This window comes from Mercenaria mercenaria, chromosome 12 (assembly GCF_021730395.1).
Source record: "Mercenaria mercenaria strain notata chromosome 12, MADL_Memer_1, whole genome shotgun sequence".
NCBI lineage: Eukaryota > Metazoa > Mollusca > Bivalvia > Venerida > Veneridae > Mercenaria > Mercenaria mercenaria.
In genome coordinates, this window is record NC_069372.1 from 32,867,990 (window position 1) to 32,894,056 (window position 26,067).

The 26,067-nt window shown below is 37.0% G+C and overlaps 1 protein-coding gene across 1 annotated transcript in view; it reads left to right on the forward strand.

Annotated features, from left to right (window-relative positions):
- The window catches only part of LOC123534382 (uncharacterized), a 33,035-nt gene extending 7,993 nt beyond the window's left edge, over positions 1-25,042 (forward strand). Inside the window, exons 4-7 of the mRNA XM_045316608.2 lie at positions 1,126-1,182; positions 2,431-2,551; positions 14,066-14,238; positions 21,012-25,042. Of these exons, the coding sequence (XP_045172543.1) occupies positions 1,126-1,182; positions 2,431-2,551; positions 14,066-14,238; positions 21,012-21,086 (426 nt within the window). The 3' untranslated portion in view covers positions 21,087-25,042. The remainder of the gene's footprint in view (positions 1-1,125; positions 1,183-2,430; positions 2,552-14,065; positions 14,239-21,011) is intronic.
- The last annotated feature ends 1,025 nt before the right edge of the window (positions 25,043-26,067 follow it).

A 26,067-nucleotide genomic window follows, 5' to 3' on the forward strand; every position in this document is an offset into this window, starting at 1 on the left:
AAGGAAAAGCTTGTTAACACTCTAGAGGCCACATTTATGACTGTATCTTCATGAAACTTAATCAGAATGTAAATCTTGATGATCTTTAGGTCAAGTTTGAATCTGGGTCATGTGTGGGCAAAAACTAGGTCACCATGTCAAATTAAAGGAAAAGCTAGTTAAAACTTTAGAGGCTACATTTATGACCATATCTTAATGAAACTTGGTCAGAATGTTGATCTTGATGATCTTTAGGTCAATAGGTCAGGTGAGCAATACAGGGCCTATATGGCCCTCTTGTTTTATATTTTTTCAAACCTTCCATGAATATTTATCAACATGTGAAGTTGTATCTTTTTATATCTAGAATAAATATTTTATATTTTGGAAGCTGCATCGGTCCTTGACATACCTCCTCGAATGTTCCCTACCAGTACCAAATAACACAATTATAGAAAATCAAATGCATTGTGCCAGTTCCATGAAATTGTCCTTTTTAAAATTTGAAAAAAAAAACAATAAAAGAACAAATCATTTCTAGGATATTTTTCTTTGCCGTTCCCCACATCAAACCCATTTGGTGGGGGATACCAATTCATTGAATTTGATTGTTTGTTTTGAAATTAATAAATTCCAGCAAAACAAAGTAACCTATTGATGGATCTTCATGAAATTAGTACAGATATAGATTACTATAGGGCATAGCTTTTCCCCATGATTTAGTAAAAAAATATAAACCAGCAAACCATGGCACACTCCTGTTATACATAACTTTTGTATATCTGGAAATCAAATATATTTCAAAATATACAAATGTATTTCCCATTTCAAAAAAAAACCTATTTCGGCAGTGGATATAAATTCACCTAATTTGTTTGTTTTGTCATTTGGTAATTTCAGCTGGGGTCGGAAATTCGTTGGTGTTAATATTGTTTTACATTAGTCTGATACTATAACCTTTATATGAAATATTGAGGGGTGGGAGTTACTAGTGTCATAGATTAGGAGTAAGATAATATACTGCCCAATTGCAGGTGGCTGATATAGTGCTGGTATCCATAGTCTTCAGTGATACCATAGAGGAGATCTGTTGAATATTATACTAAATATTTTTGAATACATTGTGTAACATTTTGAAACTTTCAGTTTGATGTTCTCATTGATCTGATCAGCAGAGGAGCTTTGTGGTGCTTTATCTCTAAAGTGAGTATGAGACAAAATAAATCTTTATATTGCATACAGTAAGACAGGGGAGGCATTTATATTTGTAATGTTTGAACTGTCAGTCAGTCTGTCTCTGCCGTCACTCATACTTCCTTGAGTATTCAACTCCTACAGTTTCCATCTTATTCAAATGATTTTAGTATTCATCCTGAACCTAAAGTGGGTATGCACATATTTTCAGGACTTCCATGTCATTTATTTAATTAATTGAGTTATGGCCCTTTTATATCCCCTTCCCTCATCAAAAGATGATGTATATATGGTAATGATATCCATCTAAGCATCTGTCTGTGCCATTTTTTGTGCGAAGCAGTCAGAGAATCAGGTCAGGTCAGTTTTCATTATTATTATATTATGTGGCTATATTGAAAATGTAAATTCACAGCAATATTCCTCCAGTGACCCACTACCAAATCTCTTCAAGCATTCTATTTTATGATAAAAACATGACCACTAAGGGATGGGGCTAGTATTCCCTATATAACTACATGTATTTAGAAAAATTCAGAAATCTTCACTGGCACTACTGGTCCAATTTTGAAACAATGTCACAACAATGCTCTCTAAGTTACTAATTAGAAGCGTGGTCAAGATAGTCCTTTCTCAAATATTTTCAGATGGTTTCTCTTCACTACACTTAAAAGCCTCTATCTTGTTTGATTTCAATGTATTTCTTAGTTTGCAGAAATGTTACTTAGGTGAATCTCTGTCAAGAACAGCCATCCCAATTACTAAAAACCATGGCTGCAATAAGCAGGGGTTATAGTTATATACTGAGACATCTTGAGAGATCAAGCACCATTATTACCATCCTAACGGTGGCACCAGTGTCCTGAGGACATACATCTAGTTAAACTTTGTATCAATTTTTAGAGGGCTATGAAGTGTAATTTAATAAAAAAAAAATTGTACATTGTTAGAAACAATAAACCTTATACATGTACGTTTTAAATGTAATGAAGTTTTAAATAGATTTTTCCCTACTACAACAACATGGACAAAGTGGTAGCCTGTCTGTTGTGTTCACTTTCAGTTAGTCCCTTCCCTTCAGTGACCATTGTAAAATTATGAAATTGTCATCAGAGGATGTTTCATCAGATCTTATAGAATACAGTGATCGTAGAGATCTTTTTTGTAGACATTGTAAAATGAATTGAAAACATAAGAATGTAAGAACTAGAATCTTGCTAAAACATAGTGTTTTTAAGTTGTGGACTTGTATTTCAGTGGGGGTATTTTGTTATGATGATAGAATGGTTGACATTTGTTTGTACCCACACAAGAGGAGCTGATTGGAAAATACCAGATGAAGAATTTCCAGCTGTCTGTAAAATGGTGATGGCAAAAGGTGTGTGTTTGTTTTTTAGCAAATTATCTTTTAATTCAGGCTTTGATATTAAAGAGTGAATGATGTGAACATTCGTAAATTTCAACACTGCCAGGATTGGAACCCTTCCATACTATGGTTTTACCAGGAAGTGGAATGTAGATTCAGACTTTCTACACAATTGACCAAAAAAAAAGTTTTAGTGTAAATTTAGTATTGTAGAACTACTAGAAGGGGTTAATTTGAAATGTTTGTGATTTCTGGGAATGGAAATCTTTCCAAAATTGAGATGATGCTTAAGCCAAGTACTATGCTGGTTATGGAGACAGTATTTTCTATTTCCTTGTGTTAAATTGTTCTTATTTTCACATATTTTGGTTCATATATACTTAATGTGTTTCATTTACCTTCATTCCAGTAGTAAACAATGTAAATATAAATAAATTTTGTTTCTCATGTCAGTAAGAGTTGAAGGCTGACCTGCTTTTATGACAACATAGGAAAATCAAACTCCTGAAAGTTTGGCCAGATCAAATTCTGTGCAACAAAGATAAGTTTGCAAAATTATGAGTTTTCATATCAAATGAAGTTGTTTCTTTTTTGGACCGTTTCCATCAATTTGGTTGGCTAACAGAATTTTTTTACAAGTGTGTAAAACAAATTTATTTGGATAACTTTTGCGCTGCTCCCGATGTTGGACTACTTTTTTCACTTTTTAGCTCACCCGTCACAAGTGACAAGGTGAGCTTTGTGATCGCGCGGCGTCCTTTGTCCGTCGTCCATCCGTGCGTCCGTCCGTCCGTCCGTAAACTTGCTTGTGACCACTCTAAGGTCACATTTTTCATGGACTTTATGAAAGTTGGTCAGAATTCATCTTGATGATATCTAGGTCAAGTTCGAAACTGGGGAACGTGCCTTCAAAAACTAGGTCAGTAGTCTAAAAATAGAAAAACCTTGTGACCTCTCTAGAGGCCATAATTTCACAAGATCTTTATGAAACTTGGTCAGAATGTTCACCTTGATGATATCTAGGTCAAGTTCGAACTGGTCAAGTGCCGTCAAAAACTAGGTCAGTAGTCTAAAAATAGAAAAACCTTGTGACCTCTCTAGAAAGGGTATATATTTCAAAAGATCTTCATGAAAATTGGTCAGGACGTTCACCTTGATGAATATCTAATCAAGTTTGAAACTGGGTCACGTGCCATCAAAAACTAGGTCAGTAGGTCAAATAATAAAAAACCTTGTGACCTCTCTAGAGGCCATAATTTTTTATGGGATCTGTATGAAAGTTGGTCTGAATGTTCATCTTGATGATATCTAGGTCAAGTTTGAAACTGGGTCATGTGCGGTCAAAACTAGGTCAGTAGGTCTAAAAATAGAAAAACCTTGTGACCTCTTAGAGGCCATATATTTCATGAGTTTTTCATGAAAAATTGGTCCCGGGAAAGTTTACCTTGATGAATCTAGGGCAAGTTCGAAAATGGGTCACGTTCGTTTTAAAAAATAGTCAGTAGGTCAAATAATAGAAAAAAATTGTGACCTCTCTAGAGGCCATATTTTTCATGGATCTGTATGAAAATTGGTCCCGAATTTCATCTTGATGATATCTGGTCAAGTTACGAAAAAGGGTCATGTGCGGTCAAAAACTAGGGCATTAGGGCTAAAAATAGAAAAACCTTGTACCTCCTAGAGACCAACTTGTGAATGATCTCCATATAAATTGGTCAGAATGTTCACCTTGATGAATCTAGGTCAAGTTTGAAAAATGGGTCACCCGCCCTAATAAACTAGGTCAGTAGGTCAAATAAAAAAAAAACCTTGTGACCTCTCTAGAGGCCATACTTTTCAGGGATCTGTATGAAAGTTGGTCTGAATGTTCATCTTGATGATATCTAGGTCAAGTTTGAAACTGGTCAACGCGGTCAAAAACTAGGGCAGTAGGTCTAAAATTATAAAATCTTTTTACCTCTAAGACCATATTTTCAATGGATCTTCATGAAAATGGTCAAATTTTACTTGATAATATCTAGGTCAAGTTCAAAACTGGGCACATGAGCTCAAAAACTAGTCACTATGTCAAATAATAGAAAAAACGACATCATACTCAAAACTGGGTCATGTGGGAAGAGGTGAGCGATTCAGGACCATCATGGTCCTCTTGTTATTTATACTTCCAGTACAGAGATTTGAAATTAAAAATGATTGACTTGAAAACAATGACTGTAAAAAGAAACAAAAGTAATAAATGTCATATTTTTAGCTCACCTGTCACAAAGTGAGTTTTTGTGATCGCGGGGTTTTGTCCTTTCGTGCCCCCGTGCACCCGGGCCCGTAATTTTTGCTTGTGACCATCTAGGGTCAATTTTTATGGTTCTTTAGGGAAATGGGGGGCCCAAAATTTGTTCATTTTTGATGAAATTGGGTTCAATTTCGAAACTGGGTCACGTCCCCTAAAAAAACTAGGTCAGTAGGTCTAAAAAATAAAAACCTTGTGACCTCTCAAAGGGGGCCATTATTTCCCCGTCTTATGAAAATTGGCCCAGAAATGTTCCCCTTGATGATATCTAGGTCAAGTTCAAAATGGGGTCCATCCCGGGAAAAAAAATAGGTCAGTGGGGTTTAAAAAAAAAAAAAAACCCTTTGGCCTCTCTAAAAGGCCCAAGTTTTTTCATAAATTTTTTAAAGAATTTTGGTCAAAAATTTTTTATCTTGTAAATTCTGGGAAAGTTCAAAAACGGGGTTCCGTGGGTCAAAAATAGGCATTAGGTCTAAAAATGGGAAAAACCCTTTGGGGGACCTCTTAAAAGGGCCCATTTTTAAAATGGATTTCTTTGGAAATTGGTCAGAAGGTTATTTTGATGTTATCTAGGAAATTCCCAAACCTGGGTACGGGGGGTTAAAAAACTAGGTCAGTAGATCTAAAAATGGGAAAAAAACCCCCTTTTGTCCCTCTCAAAGGGGCCCCTTTATTTTTCATGAGATTTCATGAATATTGGTCAGAATGTTATCTTGATGATATCTAGGTCAAGTTCGAAATGGGTCACGTAGGGTCAAAACTAGGTCTTTAGGTCTAAAAATAGAAAAACCTTGTGCCCTCTCTAGAGGCCATATTTCTCAATGCATCTTCATGAAAATTGGTCAGAATGTTCTCTTGATGATATCTAGGTTAAAGTTCGAAACTGGGTCACGTGGGGTTAAAAATAGGTCAGTAGATCAAAAAATAGAAAAACCTTGTGACCTCTTAGAGGCCATATTTTTCATGAGTCTTCATGAATATTGGTCAGAAGTTCACCTTGATGATATCTAAGTCAAGTTCGAAAGGGGTCATGTGCGATCAAAACTAGGTCAGTAGATCTAAAATAGAAAAAAACCTTGTGACCTCTCTAGTGGCCATATTTCTAAAAGGATCTTCATAAAAAATTGGTCAGAATGTTCACCTTGATGTTTATCTAGGTCAAGTTCGAAACTGGGTATGTGCGATCAAAACTAGGTCAGTAGGTCAAAAAATTTAGGAAAACCCTTTGTGACCTTCTAGAGGCGATATTTTTCAATGGATCTTCATGAAAATTTGGTCAGAATGTTTACCTTGAAGATATCTAGGTCAAGTTCGAAACTGGGTCACGTGGGGTAAAAATAGGTCAGTAGTTTCTAAAAAAGAAAAACCTTGTGACCTCTCTAGGGCCATATTTTCATGAGATTTTCATGAATATTGGTCAGAATGTTTATCTGAGATATCTAGGTCAAGTTCGAAACTGGGTCACGTAGGGTCAAAAACTAGGTCATTAGGTCTAAAAATAGAAAAACCTTGTAAACCTCTCTAGAGGCCATATTTCTCAAGCATCTTCATGAAATTGGTCGGGAATGTATATTTGATGATATCTAGGTCAGTTCGAAACTGGGTCACGTGGGGTTAAAAACTAGGTCAGTAGATCTAAAATAGAAAAACCTTGTGACCTCTCTAGAGGCCATATTTTTCATGAGATCTTCAGAATATTGGTCAGAATTTTTCCCTTGATGAAAATCTAGTCAAGTTCGAAACTGGGTCATGTGCGATCAAAAACTAGGTCAGTAGATCTAAAAATAGAAAAACCTTGTGACCTTTCTAGTGGCCATATTTCTCAATGGATCTTCATGAAAATTGGTCAGAATGTTCATCTTGATGAATTAGGTCAAGTTCGAAACTGGGTCATGTGCGGTCAAAAATAGGTCAGTAGGTCTAAAAATAGGAAAACCTTGTGACCTCTCTAGAGGCGATATTTTTCAATGGATCTTCATGAAAATTGGTCAGAATGTTTACCTTGAAGATATCTAAGTCAGATTCGAAACTGGGTAACGTGGGGTCAAAAACTAGGTCAGTAGGTCTAAAAATAGAAAAAACCTTGTGACCTCTCTAGAGGCCATATTTCTCAATGGATCTTCATGAAAATTAGTGAGAATGTTCAGCTTGATGATATCTAGGTCAGGTTCGTAACTGGGTCATGTACGGTCAAAAACTAGGTCAGTAGGTCGAAAAATAGAAAAACCTTGTGACCTCTCTAGAGGCCATATTTTTCACGAGATCTTCATGAAAATTGGTGAGAATGTTCACCTTGATGATATCTAGGTCAAGTTTAAAAGTGGGTCATGTGCCTTCAAAAACTAGGTCATTAGGTCAAATAATAGAAAAACCTTGTGACCCCACAGAGGCCATATTTTTCAATGGATCTTCATGAAAACTGGTCAGAATTTTTTATCTTGATGATATCTAGGTCACATGTGCTCAAAAACTAGGTCACTACAGTGCATTCACCGTGCTACGAATTGCAATTTAACGAAATACCGGTATACTACGAAAAGTTGTTGTGGTCCCGACAGTTTTCCTTCTTATTTCTATGTTACAAAGTCGCGGTTTTACGAAAATGCAATTTTACGAAAAATGCGCTGCTACGAATGCATTTTTATGCCCTTAAAGCCTGTTTTGAGTTTGTTCTAGTTGCGATTTTACGAATACCTGCATTGTCTAAGTTTTCACACCTTCCATAACGGCGTGAAAAATGCTTTAGAGTGTGAAGTGTCACGATCAGTTAGCTAGGCGTAAACAGTTATTAAGGTAGTTCTGCACGTTTGGTTCCAAATTTTTTCTGCAATGTAGAATTTGATTAAACTCTGAAAAATTTCAAAACTTCAGAATATACCTAGAAAATTCAGCAAATAAAAAAGATAGGGTCGTGTGCTTGATTTTTTGCTAGACAGATTTGAAAAAAATAGACCTCGCGCAATTTTTCATAATGGAAGTCTATGGGAAAATCATAACTTTCATAACATTTTCGCGAATAGAAATTTTTCTACAATGTAGAATTTAATGAAACTTCCGACAGTTGTAAATAGGCATATGGCCTATAATGTGGTGAAATAAAATGTATAGGTCCGTGTGCTTAATTTTGAGATATTTGATCATGACTAAAGTAAACCGCACTTTTCACGCTAATTTTAAGGCATTATTTTGAAGTTTTAACGTGTCAGATGTTTTAATGTCATATTTTGACTTTAGAAAAACAGTATTAGTGCCATAGTAATAAAGTTACTCATAGGTTGCTTTTAGTTCATAAAATGATTTTCATTTCCGTACGCCGAATCCAGGCTTTATTCCACGTTTTCCGGATAAATGACGTTACGTCATCACTTCCGGTTTAACAAACGTGCAGAACTACCTTAAAGTGTGAAAACTTAATAAAATTCGAAACACATACGCTGTTTAGTGGTTAATTTTTTCTTCTCTAACTATCAGATCGGATGGCATATCAGTCATACTTGTTTCGATATCTATACGCCTAAAACAATCGCTACAGAAAAAGATAAAAATATTTAAGTCCTGGTCGTCTCTAAATTGTCGTTTTATTATTCCAAACAATTCAGTTAAGGGTAGCTGAATCGGAATAGGCAATTGCTATTTTTGTTCTCGTACAACAATGTACCCAGTATAAGTTTTATATACAGTGAATAAAAAAGTGAAGAAAAAAAATAACCCGTTTTACACTTCGGATTCGAATAAGATTTGTAGTAGACCCAGATGTACATATAAAATTTGTATACATGTACATGTACTCCGATACGAAATTTACATGTTTAAATATCACGGGTTACGACGTGTAGATATCAAAGTACTGTGTAGCAAAATTTCCTATGCTGCGCTCGAACGAAAATGCGATATTACGGAAAAAACGGCCAGTCCCTTGGCTTTTCGTAGGAACGCGATTGTACTGTATGTCAAATAATAGAAATAACGATGTCATACTCAGTTGAACACTGGGTCATGTGGAGATAGGTGAGCGATTCAGGACCATCATGGTCCTCTTGTTTTTAGCTCACCTGTCACAAAGTGACAAGGTGAGCTTTTGTGATCGCGCAGTGTCCGTCGTCCGTCGTCCGTGCGTGCGTGCGTGCGTGCGTGCGTCCGTCCGTCCGTAAACTTTTGCTCGTGACCACTCCAGAGGTCACATTTTTCATTGGATCTTTATGAAATTTGGTCAGAATGTTCATCTTGATGATATCTAGGTCAAGTTCGAAACTGGGTCATGTGCCTTCAAAAACTAGGTCAGTAGGTCTAAAAATAGAAAAACCTTGTGACCTCTCTAGAGGCCATATATTTCACAAGATCTTCATGAAAATTGGTCAGAATGTTCACCTTGATGATATCTAGATCAAGTTCGAAACTGGGTTACGTGCCATCAAAAACTAGGTCAGTAGGGCTAAAAATAGAAAAACCTTGTGACCTCTCTAGAGGCCATATATTTCACAAGATCTTCATAAAAATTGGTCAGAACGTTCACCTTGATGATATCTAGGTCAAGTTCGAAACTGGGTCACGTGCCATCAAAAACTAGGTCAGTAGGTCAAATAATAGAAAAACCTTGTGACCTCTCTAAAGGCCATATTTTTCATGGGATCTGTATGAAAGTTAGTCAGAATGTTCATCTTGATGATATCTAGGTCAACTTTGAAACTTGGTCACGTGCGGTCAAAAACTAGGTCAGTAGGTCTAAAAATAGAAAAACCTTGTCACCTCTCTAGAGGCCATATGTTTCACAAGATCTTCATGAAAATTAGTCAGAACGTTCATCTTGATGATATCTAGGTCAAGTTCGAAACTGGGTCACATGCCATCAAAAACTAGGTCAGTAGGTAAATAATAGAAAAACCTTGTGACCTCACTAAAGGCCATATTTTTCATGTGATCTGTATGAAAGTTGGTCTGAATGTTCATCTTGATGATATCTAGGTCAAGTTGAAAACTGGGTCACGTGCGGTCAAAAACTAGGTCAGTAGGTCTAAAAATAGAAAAACCTTGTGACCTCTCTAGAGGCCATATATTTCAAGAGATCTTCATGAAAATTGGTCAGAATGTTCACCTTGATAATATCTAGGTCAAGTTTGAAAGTGGGTCACGTGTCTTCAAAAACTAGGTCAGTAGGTCAAATAATAGAAAAACCTTGTGACCTCTCTAGAGGCCATATTTTTCATGGGATCTGTATGAAAGTTGGTCTGAATGTTCATCTTGATGATATCTAGGTCAAGTTCGAAAGTGGATCACGTTCTCTCAAAAACTAGGTCAGTAGGTCAAATAATAGAAAAACCTTGTGACCTCTCTAAAGGCCATATTTTTCATGGGATCTGTATGAAAATTGGTCTGAATGTTCATCTTGATGATATCTAGGTCAAGTTCTAAACAGGGTCATGTGCGGACAAAAACTAGGTCAGACGGTCTAAAAATAGAAAAACCTTGTGACCTCTCTAGAGGCCATACTTGTGAATGGATTTCCATTAAAATTGGTCAGAATGTTCATCTTGATGATATCTAGGTCAAGTTTGAAACTGGGTCACGTGCCTTAAAAAACTAGGTCAGTAGGTCAAATAATAGAAAAACCTTGTGACCTCTCTAGAGGCCATACTTTTCATGGGATCTGTATGAAAGTTGGTCTGAATGTTCATCTTGATGATATCTAGGTCAAGTTTGAAACTGGGTCAACTGCGGTCAAAAACCAGGTCAGTAGGTCTAAAATTATTAAAATCTTTTGACCTCTCTAGAGGCCATATTTTTGAATGGATCTTCATGAAAATTGATCTGAATGTTCACCTTGATGATATCTAGGTCAGTTTTGAAACTGGGTCACATGCGGTCAAAAACTAGGCCAGTAGGTAAAAAAAATAGAAAAACCTTGTGACCTCTCTAGAGGCCATATTTTTCATGAGATTTTCATGAAAATAAGTGAGAATGTTCATCTTGATGATATCTAGGTCAAGTTCAAAACAGGGTCACGTACCTTCGAAAACTAGGTCAATAGGTCAAATAATAGAAAAACCTTGTGACCTCTTTAGTGACCATATTTTTCAATGGATTTTTATGAAAATTGGTCAGAATTTTTATCTTGATAATATCTAGGTCAAGTTCAAAACTGGGTCACATGAGCTCAAAAACTAGGTCACTATGTCAAATAATGATGTCATACTCAAAACTGGGTCATGTGGGAAGAGGTGAGCGGTTCAGGACCATCATGGTCCTCTTGTTTGTTTTACACACTCATAAAACCTGAAACCTCATACACATATCTACGATAACGGCCAGAAGGCCGTTATCGGATATGTGTACTTCGGTTGCGGGTTTTGCAAGTGTATAAAACAAAAAAATATGACATTCATTCCTTTAGTGATCATAGGGTACTGTTGAGAGGAAGCTTCTTATTATACTTAAAGAGAGGTTTCTTAAAAAAAAAACAAAAAAAAACCCCAGAAAAATCAAGCATTATTATCCAGCAGGAAAAACACATTCCAAGAACAAGTGTGTTTTCCAGCCAGTTTGGGGCTGAAATTTTATCCAATTCTCCTCAGAAAAGTATATATTTTTCCTCTGTTTTGACAACAATAACTCCCCTCAAATTGTGTATCAGAAATTTGGGATTTATTTCAATAAGTGTTGGACAGAATTGTCATTAGAATGTAAGTTTACATCAATAAAATGCTACGGAAGCATCCCCAACAATTATTTTTAACCTGGATGTGAAGTCTTCTGCAGAAAATTGCCAATTTTTCATTTGTTACTTGTTTGTGTGACACTGTTTTTAGCTCACCTCAGGTGTCAGGCGTCCATCTGTTATCCATCCTCCTTTTATCTCCAACTTGATCTGTAGCATTCTTGCAAAGTCTGCTCTCAATTTTGTTCAAATGGTTCCACTTGACAACTTTTAGAAGCAGCAAGAGTTAGAATTAAAAAAAGAACTTTAAATATCTTCTTCTCATGAACAGCTTGATGGATTTTCATGAAAAATAGTCTATAGCTCCATTATCGGGTCCTCTCCCAAATTTGTACAAATAGAGGATACTTGACCTCTTTCAGGCAAGAGCTTAATATAGAGCTGCCTTTCAGATGACTTCTTGTAATGGACCACTTCATGGATTTTCATCAAACTTGGTCTGCATCATTTTAAGGTCTTCTTCCAAATTTATTCAATGGGAGCCCTTGGCCCCTTTTAGTGGACGTTGTAAGGTCTTCTTCCAAATTAGTTCAGATGTGTGTGTTTGGCCATTTTAAGGGCTGCTAGAGATTAGAATAGAAATTTGTTTAAATGACTTCTTCTCATGAACCACTTTTTGAATCTTCATTGAAGTTGGTATGTGGCATCATTATAAGGTCCTTCACCAAATTTGCTCAAATTCTAATGATTAGCCTCTTTTTAGGGACTGCTGCAGCTGAACATAGAAAAACATAAACCACTGCTCATGAACCTCAACGAACTTGGTCTGTAGCATCTTTATAAGAGCCTCATCTGTATTGTTGCAATTGGAGGCAGTCTGCCCATTTTAGGGGTCATTAGAGCTGAAAGTAGAAATACCTTTAAGCAACTTTTTTGTCTTGAACTGCTTGATGGATCATTTTCAGACTTTATCAGTAGTGTCATTTTAAAGTCCTCTCCCAAAATTGTTTAATTTGGGGCACTGTGCCTCTTTTAGGGGCCACTAGAGCAAAAAGTAGAAAAACCTGTAATCAACATTTTCTCATCAAGGGTATCATGGGTTTTCATCAAAATTAGATTGTAGCATTCCTACAAAGTCCTCAGTTAAATTTCTTCAACTAGGGGCACTTAGCTTTTAGGATTTTTGAATGTCCATTGCCCAGATTCTGTCCATTGTCTGTTCTTCCGTTGTCATCCACAATTTATTTTAGAACATCACCCCTTAACTACTACATGTAGTCAGTTTCAACCAAACTTCACAGGAATGTTCCTTGGATGGTTTCCTTTCAGAGTTCTTCAAATCTAGGTCATCCTAATGGAATTCTGGTTACCATGACAACCAAATGGAAAAGTTTAAATAATCTCTTCAAAAACTGCTGCCTGATTTTTCAAATAATTTCCCAGAAATATTCCTGAATGACACTCTACCCTTCAAACATTCTGTTTCTTTGTAAAAAAAAACATGGCTGCTTGGAGGCGATACTTAAATTTCCCCAAATGACTATATGGAAAATTTTGAAAATGTTCTGCTTTGAAACTGCTGGAATGATTTCAATATAGTTTTATGACAATGCTCCTTGGGTGAACAGTTTCCTTCAAATCATTTTGTATTGTTGAAAAGCATGGTCACCAAGGGAGTGGGGTGGGGATGGGACTAGTCTTCCCTATATTGCTGTGTCTTCTGGGGGACCTTCTTATCAGAAAAAACTGGCACAAATTCAAAATAACTTTACAGCAATGTTTTTTGGATGACTATTTACCAAGTTCCTTCAGATAATTCTTTTTCATTAAAACATGGCCTCCAGGGGACTAGTTTTCCATATATTGAAAATCCTCTTCTCTGAAACACTACTGACTCGATTTCAAATAGTTTCACAGCAGTTTTCCTTGGGTGACCCTCTAATAAATTTCTTCAAATAATTCTGTCCATTGAAAACATGGCTGCCTGCAGGCAGGGCTTAGTTTTCCCTATATTACTGTATGGAAAACTTTGAAAATTTTATCCTCTCAAACCACTAACCCGGTATCAAAATGATTTCACAGCAATGTTCTTTGGGTGACCCTATAAGAAATTCCTTCAAGTCATGTTGATTTGTTAAAAACCATGGCTGCCTTGGGCTTGTTTTGTCTATGTGACTTTATGGAAACATTTCTCCTCTGAAACTGCTGGCTCAGTATGAAAATAATTTCCTCCAAACCTTACAGGAGTGATCAGTGGCAAGTCTTACTAAGTATTATGCATGTTACCGGATTGTTCCTTCAAATCATTCTGACCTTCTGGTAAATTCCTTTAAATCATTCTGTTAAAAAACGTGGACAGGTGAAAATGCTAGTTTTCCCTGTATGACTATTTGGAAGACTTAATAAAATCTCCTCTTCAGAAACTGCTGTCCTGATTTTAAAATATTTTCACTGCATTTTTATTGTTCAGTAAAGCTGTGAATTTTAGGTGAGTTTCAATCAGCACAATTAAGTTAGCTTCCTCATGTGGTAAAATGGTGGTTGAAGGCATGCTTGTTTTAAAAAGGTTTCTTATTTTTTAATTTAGGTTTTAAAACACCAGTAGGAGCTTATGCTATAACCGGAATCTTTGTGTTACCGCTGTGGATATACGGAATGACATCAGGATTTCTGCTCGACTATACAGGCCTACCTTTATCTGCTCAATATAGCTTATTGGTACTACTCATTGGAGGAAGACTTTTGGCTTTAAGCACAGAGGTAACTTGTTAAATGTTGTTTGTTTCATGTGGGTTTATTGCTATATTTAATTAAACCCTATTTATATTGTGTTATCATGATCACTATACCTTGAAAATGTTCGCAGAGTTAGGAAATTTGCTGTCACAGTGGTGATTTCGTTGAAGTTGTTTATGAATGTACAAGGGGCCTGGCCACATGGGCCGAGTGGTTAAGGTTGCTGACTTCAAATCACTTGCCCCTCATCGATGTGGGTTCGAGCCTCACTCGGGGCGTTGAATTCTTCATGTGAGGAAGTCATCCAGCTGGCTTACGCAAGGTCAATGGTTCTACCCAGGTAACCGCTCGTGATGAAATAATGGACGCAGGGGCACCTGGGGTCTTCCTCCACCACCAAAGCTGGAACGTCCCCATATGACCTGTAATTGTGTCAGTGCGACGTTAAACCAAACAAAATAAAAAAATAAACTGTACCAGTACAGAACTGTTCTCAGCAAGAAACTGATAACTTTACAATTACTTCATGTCTAACTGCCAGTTCACTTTGCTCAATTCATAGTCTTGTCTTCTACATATAGAGCTTACTGTCTAGAAGCTGTATTTGCAAATTGATACAGTGCATGTGGTGAAAGAATATAATGATAAGAACTTAAAGAAATGAAATGGTAAGGTTCGAAAGAAGTTTTTATGGTACTAATCTAGCATAACATACACAAACATGTTAAGGAATATTTATAGTGGTAGTCACTATTTTGTCTCTGTATAAATATATTGTTTTCTTGATACAAGTTTTCTAATATATGTTTAATTTATTGTCGTGACATTGTTATGGTTAATGAAAGTGATCCAATATGTTCGGGGGAGGGGGCACTTGAGAGTTTTCCCTTGTCCGTAGGCCAGTGTCATGCATATCTCAAAACCTAGAGTATATTTGACCTAGAGTAATTCAGCATCACAGGATTGTTATTCAGCAAGTGAATTTGTGCACCTGTGGTTTTGTTTGGGATTTGTCTCGGCCAGAACAGAGTTATAGCCCTTTACTTGGTCAAAATATGCATAAAGGGCCTAGTTTGTGCTGCACATTTCTTAAAAAGTTCAGCATGTGAGCGTGCACCCCCACCCACTCACCACTCAATGTCTAACATCCTAAGGTAAGGTACTATGAAAGTTTACTTTGTCGTGCATTGCCAGTAAGTAACATACGAACTTAAGAAATTCTACTCTTACAGTGGCAAAAAGTGGGATTATGAGTGCCCCATGGACACCCATATAGTGAATTTAAAATTTATTGAGACATTTTTGGCACCTTGGTAGAACCAGAGACCTGTATGGCTTCTTCATAGGGAGAATTCAACTCCCCAAGCAAGGCTCGAACCCACATGAGGGGAAAGTGGTTCAAAGTGAGTGACCTTATTTTCTGTGCCACCGAGGCCCCTCATTAATGACTTATCATTATTTTATTTGTTTAATTGTAATATATTATGTTAGTAAAAATTTACAGCATAGATAATTAGGATAAAAATACTTGCATACCAAAACCTTACTAAAACAAGAGGACCATGATGGTCCTGAATTGCTCACCTCTTCCCACATGACCCAGTTTTGAGTACGATGTCGTTTTTCTATTATTTGACATAGTGACCTAGTTTTTGAGCTCATGTGACCCAGTTTTGAACTTGACCTAGATATTATCAAGATAAAAATTCTGACCAATTTTCATGAAGATCCATTGAAAAATATGGCCTCTAGAGAGGTCACAAGGTTTTAATAATTTTAGAATTACTGACCTAGTTTTTGACCGCAGTTGACCCAGTATCAAACTTGAACTAGATATCATCAAGATGAACATTCAGACCAACTTTCATACAGATCCCATGAAAAGTATGGCCTCTAGAGAGGTCACAAGGTTTATTTATTATTTGACCCACTGACCCAGTTTTTTAAGGCAAGTGACCCAGTTTCAAACTTGACCTAGATATCATCAAGGTGAACATTCTGACCAATTTTCATGAAGATCCATTCAAGGGTATTGCCTCTAGAGAGGTCACAAGGTTATTCTATTTTTAGCTCACCTGTCACAAAGTGACAAGGTGAGCTTTTGTGATCGCGCGGCATCCGTCGTGCGTCCGTAAACTTTTGCTTGTGACCACTCTAGAGGTCACATTTTTCATGGGATCTTTATGAAAGTTGGTCAGAATGTTCACCTTGATGATATCTAGGTCAAGTTCGAAACTGGGTCACGTGCCATCAAAAACTAGGTCAGTAGGTCTAAAAATAGAAAAACCTTGTGACCTCTCTAGAGGCCATATATTTCACAAGATCTTCATGAAAATTGATCAGAATGTTCACCTTGATGATATCTAGATCAAGTTCGAAACTGGGTCACGTGGGGTCAAAAACTGATCAGTAGGTCTAAAAATAGAAAAACCTTGTGACCTCTCTAGAGGCCATATTTTTCAAGAGATCTTCATGAATATTGGTCAGAATGTTCACCTTGATGATATCTAGGTCAAGTTCGAAACTGGGTCACATGGGGTCAAAAACTAGGTCATTAGGTCTAAAAATAGAAAAATCTTGTGATCTCTCTAGAGGCCATATTTCTCAATGGATCTTCATGAAAATTGGTCAGAATGTTCAGCTTGATGATATCTAGGTCAAGTTCGAAACTGGGTCACGTGGGGTCAAAAACTAGGTCAGTAGATCTAAAAATAGAAAAACCTTGTGACCTCTCTAGAGGCCATATTTTTCATGAGATCTTCATGAATATTGGTCAGAATGTTCACCTTGATGATATCTAGGTCAAGTTTGATACTAAGTCATGTGGGATCAAAAACAAGGTCAGTAGGTCTAAAAATAGAAAAACCTTGTAACCTCTCTAGAGGCCATATTTCTCAATGGATCTTCATGAAAATTGGTCAGAATGTTCACCTTGATGATATCTAGGTAAAGTTCGAAACTGGGTCACATTGGGTCAAAAACTAGGTCATTAGGTCTAAAAATAGAAAAATCTTGTGATCTCTCTAGAGGCCATATTTCTCAATGGATCTTCATGAAAATTGGTCAGAATGTTCAGCTTGATGATATCTAGATCAAGTTCGAAACTGGGTCACGTGGGGTCAAAAACTAGGTCAGTAGATCTAAAAATAGAAAAACCTTGTGACCTCTCTAGAGGCCATATTTTTCATGAGATCTTCATGAATATTGGTCAGAATGTTCACCTTGATGATATCTAGGTCAAGTTCGATACTAAGTCATGTGGGATCAAAAACTAGGTCATTAGGTCTAAAAATAGAAAAACCTTGTAACCTCTCTAGAGGCCATATTTCTCAATGGATCTTCATGAAAATTGGTCAGAAAGTTCAGCTTGATGATATCTAGGTCAAGATCGAAACTGGGTCACGTGCGGTCAAAAACTAGGTCAGTAGGTCTAAAAATAGAAAAACCTTGTGACCTCTCTAGAGGCCATATTTTTCAATGGATTTTCATGAAAATTGGTCAGAATGTTTACCTTGATGATATCTAGATCAAGTTCGAAACTTGGTCACATAGGGTTAAAAACTAGGTCAGTAGATCTAAAAATAGAAAAACCTTGTGATCTCTAGAGGCCATATTTTTCATGAGTTCTTAATGAATATTGGTCAGAATGTTCACCTTGATGATATCTAGGTCAGGTTCGTAACTGGGTCATGTGCGGTCAAAAACTAGGTCAGTAGGTCGAAAAATAGAAAAACCTTGTGACCTCTCTAGAGGCCATATTTTTCACGAGATCTTCATGAAAATTGGTGAGAATGTTCACCTTGATGATATCTAGGTCAAGTTTAAAAGTGGGTCACGTGCCTTCAAAAACTAGGTCATTAGGTCAAATAATAGAAAAACCTTGTGACCTCTCTAGAGGCCATATTTTTCAATGGATCTTCATGAAAATTGGTCAGAATTTTTTATCTTGATGATATCTAGGTCACATGTGCTCAAAAACTAGGTCACTATGTCAAATAATAGAAATAACGACGTCATACTCAGTTCAACACTGGGTCATGTGGGGATAGGTGAGCGATTCAGGACCATCATGGTCCTCTTGTTAGACCTACTGACCTAGTTTTTGATTGCAGTTGACCCAGTTTCAAACTTGACCTATAAATCATCAAGATAAACATTCACACCAACTTTCATACAGATCCCATGAAAAATATGGCCTCTAGAGAGGTCACAACGTTTTTTCATTATTTGACCTACTGACCTATTTTTAGCTCACCTGAGCACAAAGTGCTCAGGGTGAGGTATTGTGATCGCTCACCGTCCGGCGTCCGTCCGTCCGTCCGTCCGTCCGTCGTCCGTCCACACTTTCCTTTAAACAACATCTCCTCCTAAACCAACAGGCCAATTTTGATGAAACTTCACAGGGATGTTCCTTGGATGGTCTTCTTTAAAAATTGTTCAAAGAATTGAATTCCATGCAGAACTCTGGTTGCCATGGCAACCGAAAGGAAAAACTTTAAAAATCTTCTTCTCAAAAACCAGAAGCCCTAGAGCTTAGATATTTGGTGTGAAGCATTGCCTAGTGGACCTCTACCAATTTTGTTCAAATCATGACCCCGGGGTCAAAATTGACCCCGCCCAAGGGGTCACTTGATTTTACATAGGAAAATCTTAAAAAATCTTCTTCTCAGAAACCAGAAGCCCTAGAGCTTAGTTATTTGACATGTAGCATTGCCTAGTGGACCTCTACTAAAATTGTTCAAATCATGACCCCGGGATAAAAATTGACCCCGCCCCAGGGGTCACTTTATTTTACATAGATTTCTATAGGAAAATCTTCAAAAAAAATTAAAAAATAAACCAGAAGGCCTAGAGCTTAGATATTTGACATGTAGCATTGCCTAGTGGACCTCTACAAAATTTGTTCAAATCATGACCCCCAGGGTCAAGATTGACCCCGCCCCAGGGGTCACTTGATTTTATATAGGAAAATCTTCAAAAATTTTCTAAAAATAAACCAGAAGGCCTAGATCTTAGATATTTGACATGTAGCATTGCCTAATAGACTTCTACAAAAAATTTTCAAATTATGACCCCCCGGGGTCAAACTGACCCCGTCCCGTGGGGTTACTTGATTGTACATAGAAAAATCTTCAAAATTTTCTAAAAATAAACCAGAATGCCTAGAGCTTAGATATTTGACATGTAGCATTGCCTAGTGGACCTCTACAAAATTTGTTCAAATCATGACCCCCGGGTTCAAATTGACCCCGTCCCATGGGGTTACTTGATTGTACATAGAAAAATCTTCAAAATTTTCTAAAAATAAACCAGAAGGCCTAGAGCTTAGATATTTGACATGTAGCATTGCCTAGTGGACCTCTACAAAATTTGTTCAAATCATGACCCCGGGGTCAAAATTGACCCCCGCCCCAGGGGTCACTTGATTTTATATAGGAAAATCTTAGATATTTGATATGTAGCATTGCCTATTAGACTTCTACAAAATTTGTTCAAATCATGATCCCCGGGATCAAATTGACCCCGTCCCATGGGGTTACTTGATTGTACATAGAAAAATCTTCAAAATTTTCTAAAAATAAACCAGAAGGCCTAGAGCTTAGATATTTGACATGTAGCATTGCCTAGTGGACCGCTACAAAATTTGTTCAAATCTTGACCCCCAGGGTCAAATTGACCCAGCCCCAGGGGTTACTTGATTGTACATAGGGAAATCTTCATAAATTTGCTAAAAATAAACCAGAAGGCCTAGATCTTAAAGCTTTAGCTAAGAAATTTGTTCAAGCAAGCAACTCTACTCAGGTGAGCGATATAGGGCCATCATGGCCCTCTTGTTTGAAGGCACGTGACCCACTTTCGAACTTGACCTAGATATCATCAAGGTGAACATTCTGAACAATTTTTATGGAGATCCATTCACAAGTATGGCCTCTAGAGAGGTCACAAGGTTTTTCTATTTTTAGACCTACTGACCTAGTTTTTGACCGCACATGACCCTGTTTCGAACTTGACCCAGATATCATCAAGATGAACATTCAGACCAACTTTCATACAGATCCCATGAAAAATATGGCCCTAGAGAGGTCACAAGGTTTTTCTATTATTTGACCTACTGACCTAGTTTTTGAAGGCATGTGACCCACTTTCGAACTTGACCTAGATATCATCAAGATGAACATTCACACCAACTTTCATACAGATCCCATGAAAAATATGGCCTCTAGCGAGGTCACAAGGTTTTTCTATTTTTAGACCTACTGACCTAGTTTTTAATCACATGTGACCCAGTTTCGATCTTGATCTAGATATCATCAAGATGAACATTCTGACTAACTTTCATACAGATCCCATGAAAAATATGGCCTTTAGAGAGGTCACAAGGTTTTTCTATTATTTGACCTACTGACCTAGTTTTTGACGGCATGTGACCCAGTTTCGAACTTGACCTAGATATCATCAAGGTGAACATTCTGACCAATTTTCATGAAGATCTTGTGAAATATATGCCTCTAGAGAGGTCACAAGGTTTTTCAATTTTTAGACCTACTGACCTAGTTTTTGATGGCACATGACCCAGTTTCGAACTTGACCTAGATACAGGGTTGTATTCTGACCAACTTTCATAAAGATCCCATAAAAAATGTGACCTCTAGAGTGGTCACAAGCAAAAGTTTACGGACGGACGGACGGACTGACGCACGGACGGACGACGGACGCTGCGTGATCACAAAAGCTCACCTTGTCACTATGTGACAGGTGAGCTAAAAATGACAATTATTTCAATGGTTGTGTTTCAGTTATTTTTCATACAGCAACATATAAAAGGATTGTTGGCAGAGGGTAATACATCAAAGGCATCCACATCGTCCTAAACTGATAGCTGGAGGAAATACATCCATTTCTGCAAATTTGGTATAGTGTGGTCAAGTTATAAATTGTCCTGTCTTAAACATTTATAGGTTGTCAATTACAGTCTGTATTTATTTTGTTTGCAACTTAATTGACAAAACTTCTATACCATACAAAGTAAAATTAACATATTAGTGACAGAACTATACTGTTAACAGTATTACTTTGCCAAAACTTCTATACTGTATAAATCTCTCCTATGTTGTAAAAACTGTGTACACTGTGTGTACATTGTGTAAAATATAGAAGCTTTGTCTTTTACTTAAATTCTGAAGTTGATAATGATAAGAATTTTTCTTCTGCTTTTAGAAATACTTTTAAGAAAATATATTTCTTTATTTTATGTGTGTTTTTGATTGATAGATTTTTTTGTATATTTGTTCTATTGAAAGCTTAAGAACAAATTAGATGGAGTATAATTTATTTAACTTGATAGCGTTATAAGCTACCTGCAGCTATAAAATAAAGGGATTTATTAACCTTTTACATAATATTAGACTGTTATGTAGCTGATGCTCCCATAGAAGAAGAGGGGGTATTTTTAACAAATAATCAAGGCTTTGAAGCAGTTTATCTAATTTACCACGGTTCAGAGTTCAGATGTGTAGGAATTGAGGCACAAGGGTGTTAGCCTGAGTGGTTAAATATTGAAGCGTCTGACTGATGAACCATGGTAAATTAGACGATAAACCACAAGAAGGCCTTGTTTTCATTCTTACATGTTCATTGAAATACTTTAATAAATATTATTCTGGACTGGCAATCAAATCGAGCCATGTTAGAATGTTATGCTCATTGTCGGTCTGTTTGTTGATATACCGTTTGGTTTACAATCAATAACTAGAGAATGCATGATCTCACAATGGTCAGACTTCATTAGGTGCTTTTCTTTGGTCAACAAATGACCCTTATTGTGTTGAGGTCAGTAGGTAAAAGGTCAAGGTCAGACTGACCTGGAGTCTGAAAACGATCTCCACTTAATAAATACAGACTGCCTTGGCCTACAGTCTCCAGACTACATAGGGTGATAACCTGTAGTCAGTAGATGGCACTTACAGTTTTTATAGGCACAGGTCAAGATCACAGTTTCATTGAGACTGAAAATATTTTCCACTAGTTAACAAAAGAATACTTTGGCCTATAGTTGCCAAACTTCATAGGAAGATTGCCTGTGGTCAGTAGTTTTGGAAGTCAGAATGTCAAAGGTCTGGGTTGTAGTGAACTTGAGACTGAAAACAGTTATTGCTGAATGACTAAAGAATGTTTTGACCTGTGGTCAGCTAATTTCTTAGGCCCTGATTGCCTGTGGCTAGTTGATGACACTTATAGCTTTGGGGTCAGTAAGTCACAGTGACCCTGAGATCAAACTTCTTAGGATGGTTGCCTGTAGTCAGTAGATGATGCCTGTTGTTGTTTAGGCGGTTTGGTCAAACATCAGGGTCACAGCATACAACATTTTTATATTCACTTACCTCATAGGGGCATATGTGTGTTACAAACAGCCTTTGTTTAAGAATTAATATAACTATTTTTTAGCTTGACTAATAAGTAGAGTTATTCTACTCACTACGGTGTCGGCGTTGGCGTCACACTTGGTTAAGTTTTTCGTACCAATCCACATTTTGTCAAAGTCTTTTGAGATAAAGCTTTGAAATTTCCAACACTTGTGTATCATCATCATGTCCAGTTTTAGGCAAGAGTACATAACTCCATCAAGGATTTGGCTGAATTATGGCCCCTTCTAACTTACAAATCTTCGGTAAGTTTTTCGTACCAGTTCACATTTTGTGTAGTGTTTGTCATATGGCTTTAAAACTTTTATCACTTGTTAGTTATAAAAGTCTCTATTTGTAGGCAAGAGTATATAACTGTCGACTAATTTGGCTGAATTATTGCCCTTTTTGGACTTGGAAATTGGTACAATTTTTGTTTTGTCAAAATTATTTGACATGTGGCTTTGATACTTTGAACAATTGTTTATTATCATGATGTCCATTTGTAGGCAAGAGTACATAACTCTGTCAACTATTTTGGCTGAATTATGGCCCTTTTTGGACTTGGAAATTGGTTCAGTTCTCGTAAGAGTCCACATTTTGTCAAAACTAGTTGACATGTGGCTTTGAAACTTTGAACACATGCTTATCATCATGATTTTGGTCTGTAGGCAAGAGTACATAACTCAAGTCAAGTATTTTGGCTGAGTTATGGCCCTTTTTTGGACCTGGAAATCAGTTAAACTTTTCATACCAGTCCATAATTTGCTTAACTTGTTTGTCATATGGCTTTGAAACTTTGACCACTTGTTTACCATCATAGCTACATATGTTGGCAAGACTACATAACTAGGACAAGGACTTTAGCTCAGTTATGGCCCTTTCTTAGTTTATACATAATTTATTTTAGGTCGATTGTGAAGGAAGTTCTACAACTTAAATTAATCACTCTCGACACCTCATTCCTGATGGAATCCATCGCCACGAGGGTATGAGAGGAGGCCAATTTCCCTTTTAATGCTGAGCGCCAAGCAAGGGAGCTAAACTCTGGCCCTTTCTTGACATAGAAATTAGTTAAGTTTCGCTTACCATTCCGTATTTTATCTAAACTGTTTGATATATGGCTTTGAAACTTTGAACACTTGCTTACCATCATGGTCACACATTGCCGTATAGTGCAGACTTATCCAAATCCACAAATGCAGGTACATTGTTTGTCTTATCTATTTTTTTTTCTTTTGTGTGAAAATCTCTGGTAATATTTCGACCCCACACTTCCATCAATTCTTTGAATAGTTGAGCACACTATCAACAGACAGCTCTTGTATATATTATGAATTATACTGAAACCTTAAACCGAAATAATCAAATTATGTGAGTAATGCTACGTGTGGGATTTAAACCAAACTTTGTACATAATTATGCAGAGTTTGCAAATTGTTAGCAGTTTATGGTTTAAATGGATTTTGGTGAAGTTATTGCCCCTGAAAGATCAATTTTGCTACTACTAATCTATTATTAGATTAGTTTTTAGCTCATCTGAGCCAAAGGCTCATGGTGAGCTTTTGTGACCGCTCAATGTCCGTCGTGCGTCGTCAGCCATGCGTCGTGCGTCCGTCAACATTTTCTAAAAAAATCTTCTTCTTGGAAACCACTGGGCAGAATTATACCAAACTTCCCAGGAATGATCCTTGGATGGCCCCCTTTCAAAATTGTTCAAAGAATTGAATTCCATGCAGAACTCTGGTTGCCATGGCAACCGAAAGGAAAAACTTTAAAGATCTTCTTGTCCAAAACCACAGGGCCTAGGGCTTTGATATCTGGTGTGTGGCATCATCTAATGGTCCTCTACCAAAATTATTCAAATTATCCCCCTAGGGTCAAATATGGCCCCGCCCCGGGGCGTCACATGGTTTATTTAGACTGATATAGGGAAAACTTTGAAAATTTTCTTGTACAAAACCACATGGCCTAGGCCTTTGATATTTGGTATGTAGCATTATCTAGTGGTCCTCTACCAAGATTGTTAAAATATCCCCCTAGGGTCAAATATGGCCCCACCCCAGGGGTCCCAAATTTTACATAGACTTAATAGGAACAAGAGGACCATGATGGTCCTGAATCGCTCACCTCTTCCCACATGACCCAGTTTTGAGTATGACATCAATTTTTCTATTATTTGACATAGTGACCTAGTTTTTGAGCTCATGTACCCAGTTTTGAACTTGACCTAGATATTATCAAGATAAAAATTCTGACCAATTTTCATGAAGATTCATTGAAAAATATGGTCTCTAGAGAGGTCACAAGGTTTTTCTATTATTTGACCTATTGACCTAGTTTTCGAAGGTACGTGACCCTGTTTTGAACTTTACCTAGATATCATCAAGGTAAACATTCTAACTTATTTTCATGAAGATCTCATGAAAAATATGGCCTCTAGGGAGGTCACAAGGTTTTTCTATTTTTATACCTACTGGCCTAGTTTTTGACTGCAAGTGACCCAGTTTCGAAACTGACCTAGATATCATCAAGGTGAACATTCAGATCAATTTTCATGAAGATCCATTGAAAAATATGGCCTCTAGAGAGGTGAAATGATTTTAATAATTTTAGACCTACTGACCTAGTTTTTGACCGCAGTTGACCCAGTTTCAAACTTGACCTAGATATCATCAAGATGAACGTTCAGACCAACTTTCATACAGATCCCATGAAAAGTATGGCCTCTAGAGAGGTCACAAGGTTTTTTTCATTATTTGCCCTACTGACCTAGTTTTTTAAGGCACGTGACCCAGTTTCAAACTTGACCTAGATATCATCAAGGTGAACATTCTGACCAATTTTTATGGAGATCTATTCCCAAGTATGGCCTCTAGAGAGGTCACAAGGTTTTTCTATTTTTAGACCTACTGACCTAGTTTTTGACCGCACATGACCCTGTTTCAAATTTGACCTAGATATCATCAAGATGAACATTCAGACCAACTTTCATACAGATCCCATGAAAGTATGGCCTTTAGAGAGGTCACAAGGTTTTTCTATTATTTGACCTACTGACCTAGTTTTTGACGGCATGTGACCCACTTTCCAACGTGACCTAGATATCATCAAGGTAAACATTCTGACAAATTTTCATGAAGATCTCATGAAATATATGGCCTCTAGAGAGGTCACAAGGTTTTTCTATTTTTAGACCTACTGACCTAGTTTTTGACCGCATGTGACCCAGTTTCGAACTTGACCTAGATATCATCAAGATGAACATTCAGACCAACTTTCATACAGATCCCAAGAAAAATATGGCCTCTAGAGAGGTCACTAGGTTTTTTCTATTTTTAGACCTACTGACCTAGTTTTTGAAGGCACGTGACCCAGTTTCGAACTTGACCTAGATATCATCATGGTGAACATTCTGACCAATTTTCATGAAGATCTTATGAAATATATG